At 37.3% G+C, this 18,642-nt stretch overlaps 1 protein-coding gene across 6 annotated transcripts in view; it reads right to left on the bottom strand.

The window, feature by feature from the left end:
• Positions 1 to 18,642, bottom strand: part of LOC103378652 (protein diaphanous homolog 3) — a 175,741-nt gene that overhangs the window by 80,808 nt on the left and 76,291 nt on the right. For 4 of the 6 annotated variants that reach the window (XM_025055496.1, XM_017032721.2, XM_025055497.1 and 1 more), the window contains 2 exons: positions 15,362 to 15,457; positions 14,713 to 14,772 (listed from right to left, as the gene is read on the bottom strand). In XM_025055496.1, coding sequence (XP_024911264.1) covers positions 14,713 to 14,772; positions 15,362 to 15,457 — 156 coding nt within the window. The remainder of the gene's footprint in view (positions 1 to 14,712; positions 14,773 to 15,361; positions 15,458 to 18,642) is intronic. The other 2 variants (XM_025055501.1, XM_025055500.1) reach the window with 1 other exon arrangement.

Below are 18,642 nucleotides of genomic sequence, written 5' to 3'. Positions count from 1 at the left end.
CTGGGAGTAAAATACAGTATAATGTAGGACCTTACTAGCCCGACAAATCAGTGATCACCGGACCAAAGGTTTTTGTACGCAGCTGTAATTAAACATTAAGACTCTATGCACACGCAACAAGGATGTGAGAACGATGATGGAAAGAAGCAAGTTAATTGTCAGCTTTGCAAGGAAAGTCAGCGGTTTGTAAATGACAGACAATTAAGCTCTCTGCATCTTTGCAAACCTTTAAATAATTAACACAGTTCAGTTACCTCGAACGGGATTTAATGTTGGTAGGTAGGTCATTAAAATACCTAAAGTAATTATGAGGCCATGATGCAGGTCATCTGTAAAAACGATTCTCTGCTTGGTTTAATATATATATCTTTAGCTGAGCTTTCGGATACCAGTCATTCTCAACACATCTACACTTGAATAAGAGTGGCCTGAGAAGGATCTGAGGATTCTGGCGATGACGTACGTACTTTTGGATTTGCACTATAGAGGTATTGTTGTCTAAGTGTAGACCAACTGCTGTTTAGGTGTTCTTGGACTTCCTGATTGCTCTAGCATCTGTGCTACCACATGGTTTCATCTCCATGACAACCATATTGGCCGTGGTTATGGGAAGCTGGTGATTCAGTGACTTTTGTACTCATATAGGCGGTCGAAGAGAGGCATTGATTGATAAGCAGCGATGCCTACCTAAGGCTCTACTTGGCTCTGACAGGGACGAAACAGCAGTCTGCTGTGGCTGCTGCTGACATTTGTTATAAATCATTGGCAATTTCATCAGTTAGGAAGAAAATGGGGGGGAAAATCCATGGAAAGGAGATGGGGAAGAGTGACAAAAAAAGATGTCGACACCTGTCTCTTAAGCACGTTCACTTCATTAATTTTTACTCTGATTTCGACATCTCTGTCTCCTTCCTTTGCTTCAGTCTTTATCAAACCACTGCTCTGCCAAAGCTGGCAACGTTGCAAAGGAGGATTTTTTTTAAAGGAAACTGACTTTAGACTTGCATATAAAACCTACTTTTTTTAATCTATAATACTGAATAATGGAAATTGCTACATTGAGTAATATCAATAATATACAATGGTTAAAATGATAAAACATTAAGACTTGCGTTGTTAGCAGACTAAAAATGAAATCGTTTTTTACCTCGGTTGTGTTATACTCAAATCACGGTGCACTTTACCATGACACTTGACTTTGCAGTAGCAGGAGAACTGGTAGAAAAGAAAATTGTGTGCAGAATCATTTTATTAAGAAAATCTCTCGATATGCAATAACTGAATGGTCTTCATTTAACGCTGTAAAATAGAACAAGAAGAAAAGTCATCTCTTTTTTTGTATCATGGAAAGCTAGTCAAGGTAATTCATTTACTCTTTACTGATTCTGACATGTCCATCATCAGTCAAAAAAGTGAGTTGTTTTACTTTTCCTTTCATTATTTATGCACGGTTTCTTAGAAATAAGCCAGTGTACAAAAAAATAAAAAATAACTAAAGTTACATTTATTTTAAACTAAAACCCTGCAGAGGTATAAAGCAGTCATCTTTAGAATAACTGTCAGAAGAAAAGTTAAATTTGCACAAAAGAAATGCAATAGTTTAACATCAAGTCTGTCAGGTTTTGATTCCATGGCTCTGCCTGGAGAAGATCAGAGGCTCCTGTGTCCCTGATCTATTTTGGTGCTCATCATTTCCCTCTCTAACACCTAAGGCAGATAATTATCCATTGAAAAATGGATAAAAAGGATACATTTTGTCCTTTCAATGCTATTAAGATGTTTTTTTTTTTTTCTTTATAAGACACTTCAGACTGACACGTTGGAAGGCCAGTGGTGATCATCGTAATTAGCTGGAAAAAGGATATAAAGTCATCGAGAGTTTTATTTCAAGGGCTATTTAAAATCCTTTTGAAGTTTAATCCTTGCTAACAGTACATCTTTGTTCCTTTTTTAATGTGGCTATTTTTCACAGATGCACATGGAAAAGTCCATGCATGTTTCATGAAAGATATGGGCTCATCTTTTAGCTCTGCCCATCTCTCCCATGTACAGCAGCACCGCATAATCACTCACCTCCCAGATAAATCATGTTCCCTCTGCTCAAGCCCGTACACCTATTATTGTCAGAGCTCAGGCTCAGGAAGCTGCAGAGGCTGATGGATGATTTACAAGCAGCCAGTCTCATTTCTTTCTCTAAACCTTCTGAGGTTGGATAAGCCTCATTCATTTAACCTCACACGCATCCATCTGACGCATGCAGACTGGACAGTGTTACCACTTTGTCTCAGTTTGACAAAAAAAAATAGGAGAAAGATAAGGACAGATTTGATCCCAAGTTCTTGCAAGTGTGCGGTGCGTTTGACGATTTCTGCGACTACAATGTTCTGAAACCTCATCTGTTTGGATATATAAATGAATATGGGCGTGCGTATGTAAAATTAGCTGTAATGCTTAACAATGTCACATAAATAACTGCGGTCAAGGACACGATTACTATATTTATGTTTGGTGAAATATAGTATTTTTTTAATCAGATTATTTTTGTCTGTCAGTGGAGTCCCCTGTTTGTTCTAGGTTTGTTCTAGGTAACTATTTTATTTTAAGGTTATCTTTTCATCCATTAGCTTTTATATCCAATAAATCCACTGTGACAGAAATCCTGACCTTTGTTCAAAAAATTCAAATTTTTATTCTGATTAATCACAGAGTACCCATGGAGTAATCACTTGTAATCATAATTAATCTCAACTCTTGAGCTTGTCGGCCATTGACATAACGCCCTCAGCTCAGCAAGGCTAGTGAGATGCCAGTCACCATAACCACATGCTGGACATTCAGATATTATTATTTTTATTGATGCACTGAATAAAAATTATTGACTGTAATCAAAAATTAAGAAACCAAGGCCAAAAAAAATTATCAGTACCATTGCATTTATGGCTATGACTGTGTACTAATCTCACTAAAATCTAGGCAACCATGACTGTGTACTAATCTCACTAAAATCAAGGCACCGCAATAACATAAAATAATATTAATGTTTCAAAGAATAAATCAATGACATATTGTATACTTGTTGAATAAATCAATGACATATTGTATACTTTAAAAGTAAACAAGCCATGTTCGGTAAGGTTTAAGTCAAAAACAGCTACCCATATGTTTGACTTCAATGAAAAAGTTACATTTTTTAGTAGTAGAGAGGAACATTAGACCAATAAAACTTGTTGTACCCTAATAAGCCTGGAATTGTTATTCTATTGTATATTATAAAAGGTTTGGTTGACCATGATTAGTGTTCCAGAGTGTTAATATCATGTATGGTAGAGTGGGAAAATAAATGAAGTAAACAATGAGGTAGCTTTTCTGAAATGAGCTCAGCTAATCCTCCCTGTTTAGAAAATTTAATTGAATTAAACATATACATTCAAAGCAGTCATACACCTGAGGCCTGAAAACACCAAGATTGATTGAATCAAATATTAATTAAAGATCAACTTTAGTTAATGAATTCATAACTTAATTATAGTTGATCCTCCATTTCTGGGACAAAGAAAGATTAGACATGTGTTTAGAACAAAAGCTGTACCAGAACTAAAACAACACTAATCAAGATTAGGGATGGTTCCCTACAACTTTTCAATGCCTGATATTGATATCGATACTGAAACCTGAGGGTTATTTGCTGATATCAGTCTGATACCTTCTTTTCTTCTTCAGCATACGATGGCCTGCTGTTGCTGAGGCGATTGTACCCCTATCTATGGCATGTCGCGCAAAGATAAGTTGAGCATTTGAGAGGCCTTAGGGGACAACAAAAGAAACTCAAAAGGTAGGACTAGAAACTGACAAGTGTGGAGTAATACAACAGGTCAGATTCAAAGGACATAAGGGGCTCCGGTGCTTCTGTAATATACACTCAAATCCTTAGATCCTGGTAACCTTTCACAGCAGAGAACGTTCAATGAGGACATGCTACCCAAAATACACGAGGGTCTGGAAGCTAGAAGCAGTGTGAACAGACTTTAGATGTCAGTGAAGACGTTGGTGCAGACACACAGGGATTTAGATAGTGAACGCTTAGATACTGATCTCACCAACTTTTATGAACAAGGCCTTCTATGGTCTTATGAAAGTTACACATCTTGGACATAAACTAAATGTTGTGTCCAGTGCAGAATGCGTCTTGTTGTTTGTAGTGAGCAGGCACAAATAAACACCTGTGTTTAATCTTTTAGAAATGTCCTCTCTCTCTCTGGACACAGATCATTTTCATGAGATGCATAACAACCTGTGGTCTTCCTTCGTTAGAAACTCTTGACAGTTCATTTGAGTGTAACGCAGAACCATCAGCAGTAAAAACTATTCAGTGTTGTTTCTCAACTGCTACTTCTTACAGTCTTCTTCCTAAAGAATATCAGTATCAGGGCCAAAATCACATACTCTGATAGGGTACCTTTCACTCAACCTCAAAATGAGATCAAGACAATATTTTGTATTGACATGTCCTTTGACAATTAACTAAACCTATATTTTTTAAGGCTACACATACGGTGGCTCTGCCTTAAGGAGTAAACAAGTTGAAAGAATGAGTTCGCTATTAATACAATTAGAAAGTGTGGTTTCATTTCTGGTTATGAAAATGCCAAAACAACATAACAACAACAGAAATGGTTTTCAATTATTGAGTAGCGCATTAACACTTGTGTGGTGCCTTACCAACTTAAAAATGCAAATTTAGCAACATATAATAATATTGTTGCCTGATTTATAAAATTACATTTCCGGTGCGACTCAGAATGTTATTGTTTTAAGGTTTTTTCACCTTAAATTTCTTAAGTTTCTGTTAGAAAACTCACTCTCATGATTCAAAGTCACAAGGCTTGACTTGATCACTGGCTTAAGTTTCTCTGGATCTTCTGCCTATGGGACAGCTTCCTGTATAGAATGACTCTGGAACATTAGCTGGGCTCTCAGTATGTGACACTCTAAGCCAAGGTAACGTTACTCCACTGCAACAGCTTGACTAAGTCAGTGTTTTCCATTAATTACCAAGACTCTGACGCCCCACCACTGTCTCATTTGACCATAAACAAAATCAAATAAAAGTGATAATAAACAGTATTTCACCATTTATAATCTCTATCAGTCAACCCATTCCACAGCTGTACTCGCTCTCCGACCAGCCACCACCGAAACGGAAACATTTAAACCTTCTGTACCACTAGGATTTTACAGTAAGAGTAAGTGTGCCAAAAACGTTTGAACCCTGAGTAGAATTTACTGCAAGGCTGCATTCCAACCTGTGGTTAAGCAATTGAAAAACCAAGTATGACTTAAAGCTAGAAAACAAAACATTAGTGGTGTAAACAACCACAAACAAGTAAAAGTATTTCTCTGCACTCAACTGTTATTTAACTGTTATCACTGCTGCTACATTCCTGTTTTTAAATACCATTAAACAGCCCAGCAAGCACTCAGTGACCATGGCAGGCTTGTAACCTGTTTTTCGGTGGCCTTTGCCTCAAGTTCTTGCCTTTTTTCTACTTTACTGTGATACTAAATAGTTCACTTTGGTACACAGAAGGGCCATCAGAGCAGCAGATGCAGGAAAAAAAAGAGAGAACCTTAATGGGCTCCACTTGAAATGCAATGCCTCTGTGTGCATAGGCTGTTATGGAGAACAAATGTCAGATATGTTTATGATGGAAAGAGCAAAGAGCATTTTCCTTAATACATATCAATAATTTGGAAAATACATTTGGTAGTAATACACAAACAAAATAATCAATCTTTTTTTCTGGTAAATGTTTACATTGCCCTCTTTGGAGACCTGTCCTACATCAGGATACTTTCTTCTATTTCTGTTGCCAAAAAGTGTCAACCTTTGGCCAAACTCTTCACCTTAAGATTTGTCCTACATCAGGATACTTTCTTCTATTTTTGTTGCCAAAAAGGGTCAACCTTTGGCCAATCTCTTCACCTTAGCACCATGTAATTGCAGACCTCAAGATTTAAACCAAATCAAACAGTTTTAGTTAAGGTTAGGGGTTATCAAAAGTTGGCTATGTATCACAATGTGTGTGGAAAAGGAAGAAAATAAGATTCTCTTCGTTAGGATCCAATAGATTCTTTTAAGATCAACATCCGTCTTATAACTTTAATTCATTTCTGTTCCACCCCTTCAATCAATCACAATTTATATTTGTTTGATGGTATTTCATAATTTGGGATAAAACATTGGTACTTTACAAAAACCCATACATATAATGCAATCTATTTTTAAGCCCTGACTAGTTCTCCACACTGCGTGGCCTTTTGTTAGTTTCACACTGTGTGCGCAGAACATACAGCATGTTTCAGAAAAAAAAAAACAACCTTTAGCTGCCTTTCCAGGAAAACTTAGTCTGTCATCTTCACTTTACTAAAGGCGCAGGAGAGTTGATATTGGCTCTGCGGCTTGCACACAGATGTACAGCACACACACACAGCCACATATATATGTATATAGTGCTCTATATATTTAGGCTACTAAGAATGCAACTGTTTTGCTGTTCCACTGAAAACCCACCTGTTTAGATTCCTTCGAATGTAAAATTGTGCAATGACAGAGTAAAAAAAAAATCTTGTGACGGGTCTTGGTTTTTTTTTTTTTTTAATTTTCACTTTTTGAGGATGCTGTTCAAAGCAACTCAAGGCTTATAAAGCCTATGTGACCATACCGTAGATCATGAGAATATGGAATATACACGCAAACCTGTGAATTAAAGAGTGTGTGCTGCGCAGTTGGTGAGGTGTAACAGCTGATTGGATGTCTCAGGTCCTACTTGGAAGGTGAATCTGTCACACATATCCTGCTGTCTATGGCCTTCCATGCTAGCCTTCCAGCTTGGTTGGCATGGCAACTCTGCTGGGGCACTTATCATTTCTAAATCCGTGAAAAGACACAAGCAGGTGGAGTGGCAGCTCAGATGAAGGATAGAAAAAAAAACAAAAAAAACAGAAGCAGTACAGAAGAGGGGGATCAATTTAACTCTACAAGCTAAAGTGGTCTTGGGAATCATCCACCATAGAAGCATTGGTGTTTGGTGTTCTTATTGTTGTGCCATTATTGTACATCAGAGAATGTCACTTGAATAGGAGACTGTCTCAATGTGGATTGGTTATTGCCGGTGAGTTTTAATACGACCTGTAGGAATTATCCCCTTTCCTGATTTTCTACTGAAACCACATTTTCATGTCAGTGGTAAAGGTAGCAAATCTAGAATATAAACAATAAAAGATAACCTATTTCCTCACGAATATGACATATCTGTCAAATAAAATAAACAAATAATAAATAAATAAATGGATTATACACATACATCATAGAACTTTATCATGGGATCTGGGACCCATAGGTGATCGTAAAGGGGACAAAGGAAATGATGTCATGAATATTAATTGAATTAGACAAGTTGCCCCTTTTGTTTCAAGCTTTAAGAGTAGCTATTATAATAATCATATGTAATTTTTAAAATATTTTTTCTTAATATGAATAAAACTCATCTGTTCAAAATCACTTTCAATATTTGTTTCAAAACTTTTTCAATATTTTTCACTAAATTGATTTTATTGATTCACTGTGAAGCACATTGTGCGTCAAGGAATGTTGAAAAAGGCGACATAAATTCATGTGGATAGTTTGATAAAATACAAGAAAAAAAAAGTAACATGTGAATACCTTCGCATTAAATGTAATGTGGTCCCAGCTACATCATTTTGCGCATTGATAGCCTGAAGAAGTTATAGATGCCTGATTTACAAGTTTGACAGGATGGCAGTAGATATGCACAAAAAATGGGGGGTCAGAGTCGTTGGTTTATGATGTTGAAGTCATTACAACGAACTCTGGTGCTTACCCTCTGTAAAGAGCATTGATGTGAATGTGAGATATACATGTTTATCTCCCATAACAACTGAAGTCTACACAATCATCTGTAGCCCTCCCCTCACTGACAGCTCTGTGATATGACTGCTTGTGTTGGTACAGTAAATGTGGGAGGAATAGGACTGTGTGTGGACAGGCGATAAGGCTGCTGTAAAATTTAATTAGCACAAGGCACGGGTGAAAATGACATCATTTCTCACTGCATTGGTAACTAACGTACTAGGTAAGAGACGAGTCCCAGTCAGTGTGCGTTCCAGGTTCACCAAGGAAAGGGAGTAACAAATAAAGAGAGGAACCTTTTAGCCCAGTGGTCTTTCATATGCCCAGAAAGTGGGCACAAATGCAAAGTGCAGAGATGCTCTTTGCATTTGTGTGCATGATGGAAAAAAAAAAGTGAAATAGTTTAAATGTAAAATAAATTACATGCCTGCCTTTCATTTAAATTAAATGATAAAAGACAGCAACGTGATAAGAAAACGCATATCAAACTCCACACAGCACCACTGTGGTAACCGACTGACCACATTCTGTCTCTACATCGACAGCAATTTGCAGAGCAAACAATACATCGCAAATGAAACCAGAGACTCCAGATATCAGAGAGATATGTCAAAGCACCCACATCCAGCATACAGACATAGAAACCAAAGAATGACAACAACAAATGCCAAATTCTACAGCAAATAAAAGACAGATGTAAAATGTATCTTACTTGTGTTGTTCTGCGCAAAAGTTTTGTTTTATTTCATCTGTAAATTCAATATATCTAGAATTCAGTTGCATTGGTATTTAACTAATTTTGCTTTGTGTGTTTTTTTGGATTGGGAAATATAGAGATATTTATATATCTCTATATCTCTGTTAAAGTGTATAACCCTGGTTGGGTGGACTGTCTATTTTTCTCATAATAACTGGGAGCTAAAAGAACAACTAATCGCTGTGTTACCTCCATTAGCAACAAGTTACATGTGTAGCTATTACCATGAGATCATCTAAAACTTCAAATGAAAATATAAACATACTCATCGTTCCTACTGATCTATGTCTGAGTTTCCCAAATAAAAATCTCAATTTATGTGGTTGTGTAATCTCACAGTGTGACATTATACTTGCCACTAAATCATTAGTGGAGCTAATCCTTAACATTTAACATTTAACTAGCCACTCTGTACTGTTTGGGGGGGGGGAGGGGGGTTATTAACAAATACAAATAATAAATACGATAAAAAGGGGACAAGGTTAACGTGTGTTATGTAATCCTTGAAATTACATGGGAACTGCCTAATTGAAGGCCACATGATTTTGTAAGTGAATTTATCCAAAAAAGGGCCCTGTAATCATCATAGAACAATAAAACATCAGTTGGTGATGAAAAAAAAAAAATTGCAGAAGTTTAAAGTCAGAAGGCTGGGTGTGTCTTTGCTGTTTGAAACATTGGCCCGTGGATAAGGCAAAATAAAAGATCTTGGTTAAATGAAAAGGAAAAATGTAACTCTATCCATACTCTGTTATAAAACAACCCTTTGCTAGCAGGGGTTTCAAACTCTTGGCTACCCTAGAGTCAAATGACCAAGAAGTATATAATAATATATAGGAATTATAGTACACAGTGATTTCAAGCATACAGAAGGAAAGCCAAGTAACAATGGCATATCACAAACCAGGCTAAACAAAGAAACCTCTTGACCATTGCTAACTACAGAGCTCCATTACTATTCCATACACCTCCCTGCACAGGCAGGACCTAATTACACATGCCACTTAGTTAAGGTGCCCTCCTGCTCCATCTGTTCAATACATATATATGCAGGGGCTCAACCACGTTACACACATACACACACAGCATCTGCCTGACAAAAGACAAAGGCGGGTTAAGGTGCACTTTTTCCGTCTGGACCTGCGTTTGTCTACAAGAGCAGGAAAACAACCGAGCCACAAATCAAGTGTGATGATGAAAGAAACAATGTGACCAGATGACTGTAGGTATTAGTACAGAGAGCAGTTCACCAGGTCCAGGTTGCATACACAAGACCAATGCTCAGTCCTGGACATGACCCTTCTGGACATCAATACAGCCAATGTTTTCGCGTGGTTGCGGAAAATTGGAAATGTGAGGAAAGGTAGTTCCTTCAAGGATCAGAGGCGGTAACTTGTCACCATAGTAAAACAAATAGATCTGATGTGATGTGGTGTTGATGTATGGTGATCAAATGTAAATAAATCAGCAGCTTCTAAAGCTACAGTGACATGAAGCATCAATTCAAAGGGATTTCGGTAGGGGAAGGTCTGTGCCGCTCTCGGTCTTCATTTCACAGAAGTGATTTAACAGCCCTCTTGTTTTTCTGCTGACGTCATGTCTGGGGAAAATCAAGGCCAATAGGAGAAAAAGAAGAGACAAAACAAAGTCAAAGAAGTTTGAAGTAAAGCAAGGAACTCTGGAAACAGGAAGTGCACAGGCAGATATAGAGGGATATGTACATGATCATCCTGGTGAGTTAATAATCCGGCAGTGGAATTTACATGTCACAGAGTGTCGAGGACTAACTGCAGTGACAGACTTGCATCGACACTAACTGACGGATCGGTTTCAAACGTGAGCACAGCGTGTAAGCATACGCCATGTTGATGAAACAAATGTAGGCAACGTGGTATCAAAACAAAATTTTACATTAGAAACATCAACATATGTGATTTGACAAACGCTAGGTTGACGTCTAGCCTGTAAGCAGATGGTGCACTACATATGGTGTCCATCTATTACACTGTCACCTGCTGTGCTTTTGTCTCTTTTCACTCAAATGAGAAAACGACACAAAGGGTTTTTTTTTTCTTCTTCTTCAAATTAAAAAAAGAACTCAGAACGGACAAAAGATTAACTAAACTAAAACTAAAGTATGTCTTCACTGACATTATTAATTACCTGAGAAGTAACCTCAGTTTTTCAATAACTCTCTCTGAAGGAATTTTTTCTTGTAACATGACAACCCATCACAGTTTTAAGTGCAAGGAGTTCAGAGAATTCTGTCATAGTTGGAAAAAAGAAAAGAAAAAGAAAAAAAGGAATTCACTAAATTGAAATCAATTTTTATACAGCCTCGTTTAGAGTTAATGCAGTTTATTACACATGATAATTGCCGAGCTTCACTAAAGACATCTCAGGTAATTGTGCCTTAAAACTGAACCATTTTCCTCACTTATGAATCTGTTCCTCCCCTTCTTTTTCTCACTAATAAGTCAAGGCATTGTGCTTACACACGCACACACACACCTTCTCAACACTCCCTTGGCTGTTTCTGCCTGATAGCCTTAGAGGCTCCTGTCCTGTGTCAAACAAGCAAAAAAAAAAAAAAAAAAAGTGGTTCTGTGACTTCCCTCAACATATACAGGTACGTGAACATGTCGGCCAAAACTGTGATGAGAGCTAGAAAATAATTAGATTGAAAGTCAAGATAGAGCCTCGAAACATGTTTTCAGAAGGACACAGTCTAAAAATCTGAGGTTGCTTTATAGATTCAATAAGTCTCCTACACCTGTGTGGCTAACCACCATCGATCCATCATTCTGTGGAACGCAATCCAATTTAAAGTGTGGAGGAGTCCCATAGCCCGTGAGCCCCTTAGGCTTATCCTAACCCAGACCACAAAGCCCACAAAGCCTGCTAACTGCATTCCCACAAGTCTATCAGTGTCTATTAGTCTATTGCACTTTTAGTGTACATGTAGACTGAGGGTTGGGGTTGATTAGGGGGTCATATGGAATTCAAACAGCTAGACAGAGCATGTAAAATACCTGGAGAAGAGTCGACGTGATGCTCTGTGCTGTTTGCTCTTACAAAGCAGTAATCGTTTTGATGACAATGCAAGGAAACCACAATCAAAGTCGTTCTCGGTTTCATCAAAGTCTGGCGATGCACAGCATTTTTAAATCAGTATCTGATTAGATTTACCAAACACGTGACTGGAGTACTTGAGTGTAAAACGCCTGATGATACAGTACATGTTCTGGGAGGCCATTCAAGAATTTGTCCTTTACTGCTAATTACAGTATCATCTGGTGCAGATGTTTTCTTTTTTTAATTCTCTTTACTAATCCATTGAAGTGAATCAACACCCGTGAGATCAATTATTAAAAAGTATTTAGGATCTAGGAGGAGGTGGTGTGACAGTCTAAAGCAGCTGGTGTTTCTGACTTCTTTTTTTTCATCGCGGCTCTGCCAAAGACTGAAAACAACCGGTAGGTTTCTATGACTCCAGCGGTTAAACCCAGGACAATTACGGATCAAGGATTCTCGTGAGGGAAGGAGGGAAATGTGAGGTAAAGCAGAAGAGGTGGAGAGAATACACACCAATAAAAGGCAATTATGTTTGGGGGAGGGCAATTGTCAGTCCATGAGAATATAGGAGAAGACAGCAGGGATATGGGATGGTAGGGAAATGAGGAGGAGTGTTATTCAGAGGCAGATGGCAGAGAGGGGAAATTAAGATGAATGGGCACTAAGAGGGCTGAGCTGGTGCTGGGGCTGGGCAGAAAAAAAACGTAATTAGCTGTGTTTGCTTTGGGAGGCTGGCAGTGAGTATGATGCCTGCAGTGACCAGCCAAAACCTTCAGCTTTAGGAGGGGATGAAACCTTGCCCTAGAGCTGTCAATGAGGAAGATTGGTCCAGCAACCTCACGGACTTGATTTACAGTATTTCATGGAAATAAGGCGGCACTGTGAATAGGCCGCACCGTCAAGATCAATAGATGCACTTAATATAACACAAAAAATCTATCTATCTATCTATCTATCTATCTATCTATCTATCTATCTATCTATCTATCTATATACATATAACTATATACATATTTCATTTTGACTAATCTAAATGATGCAATTATTATTACGTAAAAAAGTCAACAAAATATGCAAAAGTACATCTATTTATATATATCTGCTACAAGGACATGGATGATGTTTTCTAAGTGAGTTATCGCGTTGGATGTATTACCAGCCATACAGATGATTTTGACGTAACAAACATGCCTAGCAAACATTTCCTTCCTCCACTACAACTGCAGTTTACTGGAAAACCCTATTGTTCCTGAACAGGAGTCCTGAAATAGATCATTTCCAATCACCATACGAGGCCCGTCTGTGTTAAATGCTAATTAAAGTAAAATAGCTGGAAGCAAATGAATGAACTGGAGCGAGCAGCGATTGGATACTGTCACAACTGCGCTCTGGAGAGGTTAGACTTTGAGCCTTTGAGTGCGTACTAAACATTTGTTCAGTACGTGTGTTGATGTCCTGTACAGAATGGTTAAATAGTAATTCAAGTTAATGCACATTTACATCTCCCTAAATTTACACTGGCAAAAAGACAAAAATAAAAAAATGTAAAATGATAGTTATGCCTATATTTCACAACAAGTTTTGAATTTTCACATATGGACAGACATAACAGCATTCAGATCTTTTTTTTTTTTTACTGTCCAAGAAGTTTCCATATTTTTTTTTCCTGTTTGCTTCCTGCTTTATCTTTCATCTTCATCACATTTCTTCACAATTCCTCTGTTACGACCACCTCTATCTGTCTCTTTCCTCCCACCCTCCATATTTCCCTCTCCCTCGTCCCTTTCCAATCTAATTTCAGATAAGTCAGAGCAGAACAACAGAGCAGAGCCCTTTGTCACTGCCATCGATGATGTGGGTGGACCGAGTGTGAATAATTTCACTCATGTGTGCCTGAGCCCAGCCCACTGAGATTCCAATTACGAGTAATGAGAGGTAATACAGATGCAGCGTAATTTCACAAGTGCCTCGCTGGTGACGGCAGAACACATTTGACAGGGAAAAAAAGAAGGAGTTGTTTGTGCTAGCCAGAGCCAGAGCTAAAGGTTTAACAAGGAATAATAGAAGACAATTTCATTAGTAATGGTTACACATCACATCCAAACCTGACCCTCAGGAAGTCATGCATACTTTTGGCCCTAGCACAGGAACGCAGAACAGGTAGATCGTGATCTAATAATTACAAACGCTGTGCTGGTAGATCATGAGAAATTAAAAAAAAAAAAAAAAAATAAAAGTCAATATAAATATAATTCTATGGTGTGAAGTGTCCATATAGTGTAAGAATTAAATCATATGGTGTCATACAGCTATGTATATTTAATCAGCACCCCAACATATAATGTATTTATGGACAATGTTTAGTTTATATGAGTAAATATATATTTAAATTTTTTCTTCAATGTTACCGTTTCAAAAGGTAGATACTGTACCTTTAGCCATGTTGCTAATGACAGCTCACTATGTCACTTTAAACCAAAGGTATCAAATGAGCAAAAGGCCACTGCTGCCATAATTACTTCATCATCATCAACGACTGAAATTACATTCATAAAAATTACTTCAATGGATGCAGGTCAGATGGGCTTAAAGTTGCCCCTGGGAGTTTGACAACATTGTGTAAAACCATTGCAGCAGATGTTGTTTTTTCAAAGGTCCAAACTATGCTCCTGTCTCAGTGTCTATCTATAACTCTGACAAGAGCAGAACCTCTCATTTGTTCGAAATATTCAGTAGGTCAGCTTGGTCAACAGAAGCCGAAAAGGACAACTGAAGATGTCAAAGAAGACGCAACACACAAAACACAGGGAACGCCAGAAGGAATTAACAACACATGCAAAAGATGCAAGAGATTTTTTTTTCTTTTAGGGATTTTTGCAGAAATCTAGTTTTAAGCAGAAAAAGCAAGCATTACAAAAACATGCTTGAGGCTTGAGCTTTGTGACTTTACCATAGTTAACAGGCCTGAGCACCTGACGGAAGGAGCCGGGGCTGATGATCTGCAGTTTTTCTGTAAAAGGTCAGTGCAATAATATTGCTAACATGTACACAACTGAGAGGGAACTTTACAACCATTCAACAGCTTGTGAGGCTCGTGAATAAGAAAAACACTGCCAAGGCACAGCTGTCAGATCACACTAAAATGTATGCACAGTGGATTCGATATAATTACTGATCCCATGTTGGATTCACAGCATGTGTTTGTCGTATCTTTCACCATTTGTGAGTAAAAACGAGGGAAAAAAAAACAAACTTAAAAACATCTTGCTTTTCACTGAGACTTAATTATCATGCATCTGTAGTAGTGCTGTCAGGCTGAAGAGTCTCTGGCAGAGAACTATGTATGTGTACAAACAACATCCTTCTCTTAAAGCTGACTTGAAATAAAGCTGTTAGACGCAAGGTTTATGAAAACAAGAATCAATGTTTTTGCCCGTAAACATGACTAATACTCATAAACTTGGCAGGTACATGTAAGGACCAGGATTACTAATGAAAGTCTGCATTGTATTGTAATAGTTCTTCCAGACAATGTGTTTAATAGTTGTTTTTTTTTCTTTTTTCTATGCTGTTTAGTTGTAGATAAACATGAGACTTACCTCTGGGTCTGGGTGCTCTCTTCCTGCGGTCTCGGAATGCAGCTCCTGACTGTAGGGCTTCCAGTAAACTATCCATCACACCTGTCTCATCATTCTCTGAAAACACCAGGAAGAAAAAGTAAAGAAGTGAGTCAAAAAAAAAAAAAAAAACGAAAACAAAACACAGAATAAGCATCAAAAATGTACAAAAAAATGTTTCCTAGTAGTTTCATGTAGTTTCATGGCTATTACACATTTCCAACTAGTATCTTTCTTCTGTCTTTTGATTCTTGCCTGCAACATGAAATAGATCTTTTTCACCATTGCTATAGTATGTAGCGGTGTTTCCCAAACTTTAGTATTAACATTAGACTTCTGTTATTTTGCCTGTTCCCTGCCAAGAAGATGGGTTCTAATCCTAGGGTCACATGCAGAGATCAACAAATATCCACACTCACTGGACACCCAGAGATAATATACACTATCCAAAGAGCATGACAACAAATGTGCAGGTTTTTATGATGAGTGGGAGTGTATACACCTAGATTTGTAATTGTTTATTTGTTACTACTCACTTTACTTCATAATATTTTTGACGTACAGCAGATTGAGCTGTTTGAATATTCCGAACTGAATACCAAGGAGATGTCGGTGTCTGAAGCATCAGCACTGACAGTTGCCTAACAGCACTTCTTGTCTATTTGGCATGAGACCTTTTCAGGAGTCGTTATTAGAACAGCCACAGTCAAAGTGTGACACAGGTGCCGTGATATATTATTTCATTTTGGGTCATTATTGCACATCTACGCCTATACTTGCTCTCTGTTTAACAATGGGAGGAGCTCTGCACCGACAAACATGTGAACACCAGCATATAGCCAGACAGAGAGAGAATAGAATGACATGTCTTGTCAACCCAAGCTGCCTGAAATGCCAAGTAAAAATAGCTGTTTTTTTTTAAGCGCACCATAAGTGATTCTGGCAAGGCAAACGTTAGTCCTGCTACTAGTAGCTCTGCCGCTGCTGGTTTAAACACAGAGCAGAGCAGTAGCCCACCTGCTGGATAGATAGATTTAGATAAAGATAGATAAATATAAATATAACATTAAGTCAATAGATGAATAGCTACAGTACATAAATAATGAATGGGGAATTATTTCAGTTTTCCCGAGTGTTCTTTTTTTTTTTTTTGTAATACTAACTAGTAATCTGATTTCTGTTCTATTGAAAAAAATGTCCAAAAAAAAAAAAGAAAAATATTGAAATGCTGTGACAATGTCTAAATCCTACACCTGCTACTTCTACATTTTTTACTACAGTTGTACTAAACGTTTGAGTCATAGAAAAAGAAGTTGCTGTTCAGGATTGATTTAAAGCTAGCACCATTAGATATTAGCAATAGTAAAGATAATTCTCTGTGGATCTGTTTTTACAACTTCTAGACCAGTGTCAACATATGACACAGGTTTTTGATAAAGTTTCAACAACAGCGACCAAGAGTTTTATCCCTCTAAGACTGGGATTCTTCATTTACGGATATTCGTGCTGGTGGAAAAACAAAGGGAATTACCTGTTCTGTGTTTACAATTAAAGATTCTAAAAAAGCCAAGTCAAAACTTAATGGTTAATTCAATAATATTATCAATGACACTAACCAAAGTTCATGTTCCAAGTAGTGTTGTAGAGAATGAGGATACAACTGGTAATTCAATCATACATGATTTATTAACTATACGACACGCAACATTAGCAACAACCAATTTAATTCGCTAATGGTCTTGTTATTCTCTTAATTTAATACATGGGCTGCTGTTTAACGGAGGCCACAAAGGTACTATAAACACAAAGACGTATTGAGAAGATGAAGTAAAGCAGTTGAAAAGAATCAGTCAACATTACTTTTGTCTGGATTGCGAGTATTTACACCGACGGACATTTATTGCTATTTCGTAATCATGAACAGTTTACACCGACGGACATTTATTGCTATTTCATAATCATGAACAGTTTGTTCAAGTCTCTTTGTTGAGAGCAATAAGACTTTAAAAAAAAAGTTTTTATAGAAAGTAGTAATTTGGAGCCAAGTTTCTCGCTATCTCCTTTAATACCTGCATTTATTTTATTTTTCAGCAGTTGCACTTCTTTTTTATTTCTCCAATATTTGCATATTTCTTCCTAATCACAGTGAATGGAAAACAAACAAATATCAGAGCAAAACAAATGTTTCACAATATCCAGAACTGTCTCTGATATTTACAGTAATCCATCACATTCAGCAGGCCAGAACAGAGAAAAGAAGGAAAAAGGGAGCAGATCACTCTACGGCAAGCTGCACTGTGCCCTTCCAAGCGTAAGACTTTGTTTGACTCCAACCCACAAGAACAGTAAACCATTCTCTTCGCCTCAGGAGGCAAAGAGAAAAAAAAAAAAAATAAAACCAACTCAGATCTTTTTGCCACAGGAATAATTTGGAGCAAAAACAGCTCAATTTCAGACATCAATCAGATGCAACTCAGGCGGAGGAAAAAAAAAAAAAAGGAAGAATGTGGATGCTTCAAATTGGCGGTTAAAATAATACCACATAGTGGTATACTATAAATAGACTGTGTTCCCAAATGATGAGTAATATTAGACAATGAAGCAGCTGTGAAACAGGTTTGAAACAGACATTAACGTAGGTGTCAGTAAGCTTGGTTGACTAAAAGACAACCAAGACGAGTCAGAGGAAATGAGACAATCAAGAGTGGTCTGTTTCCCGCCTTTTACCACTACTATGCAACTGTAAATAGTGCAATAACTCCCCTGAATATGTGCTATTTACTCAAAAGAAAAGAAGGTAAATGAGTCTGGCTCACTTTCTACAAACATGATCCATCTTCCGTCCACGCTGTTGACAATGAGCCCTAATGTAATGTCCTGGTCCATGAATTAAGTGAATGTAGTGTGTAACATATCATGTGCTTTGTAAATACAAAAAAGTAGATAAAATAATATTAGAGAGCAAAAAACATGAAAATATTTGGATCTTAGGATAGAGTACTGAATTTGAGCCCTAAAATATTTAAAATAATATAACATGTATATACATATACGGTATATACATACAATACATATTAAATAATGCTAAATGCTTTGCATAATTTAGTACCATGAAGAAGTTTAAGGAAGATACACGCTGTACTATATTCTTTATATACAGTATATGTACATGGGTGGACCAGTGGAAAAGTCTGCAAAAAAGTAAACGTTTAGAGTCACTTACATAATATTATGTAACTGTGACACTAAAATGTTCATCTAAA

This window comes from Cynoglossus semilaevis, chromosome 5 (genome assembly GCF_000523025.1).
Source record: "Cynoglossus semilaevis isolate Cse_v1.0 chromosome 5, Cse_v1.0, whole genome shotgun sequence".
In the NCBI taxonomy this organism is placed as follows: Eukaryota; Metazoa; Chordata; class Actinopteri; order Pleuronectiformes; family Cynoglossidae; genus Cynoglossus; species Cynoglossus semilaevis.
Note: the sequence above shows the minus strand (reverse complement) of the source record. Positions and strands in the feature narration are given on the sequence as shown.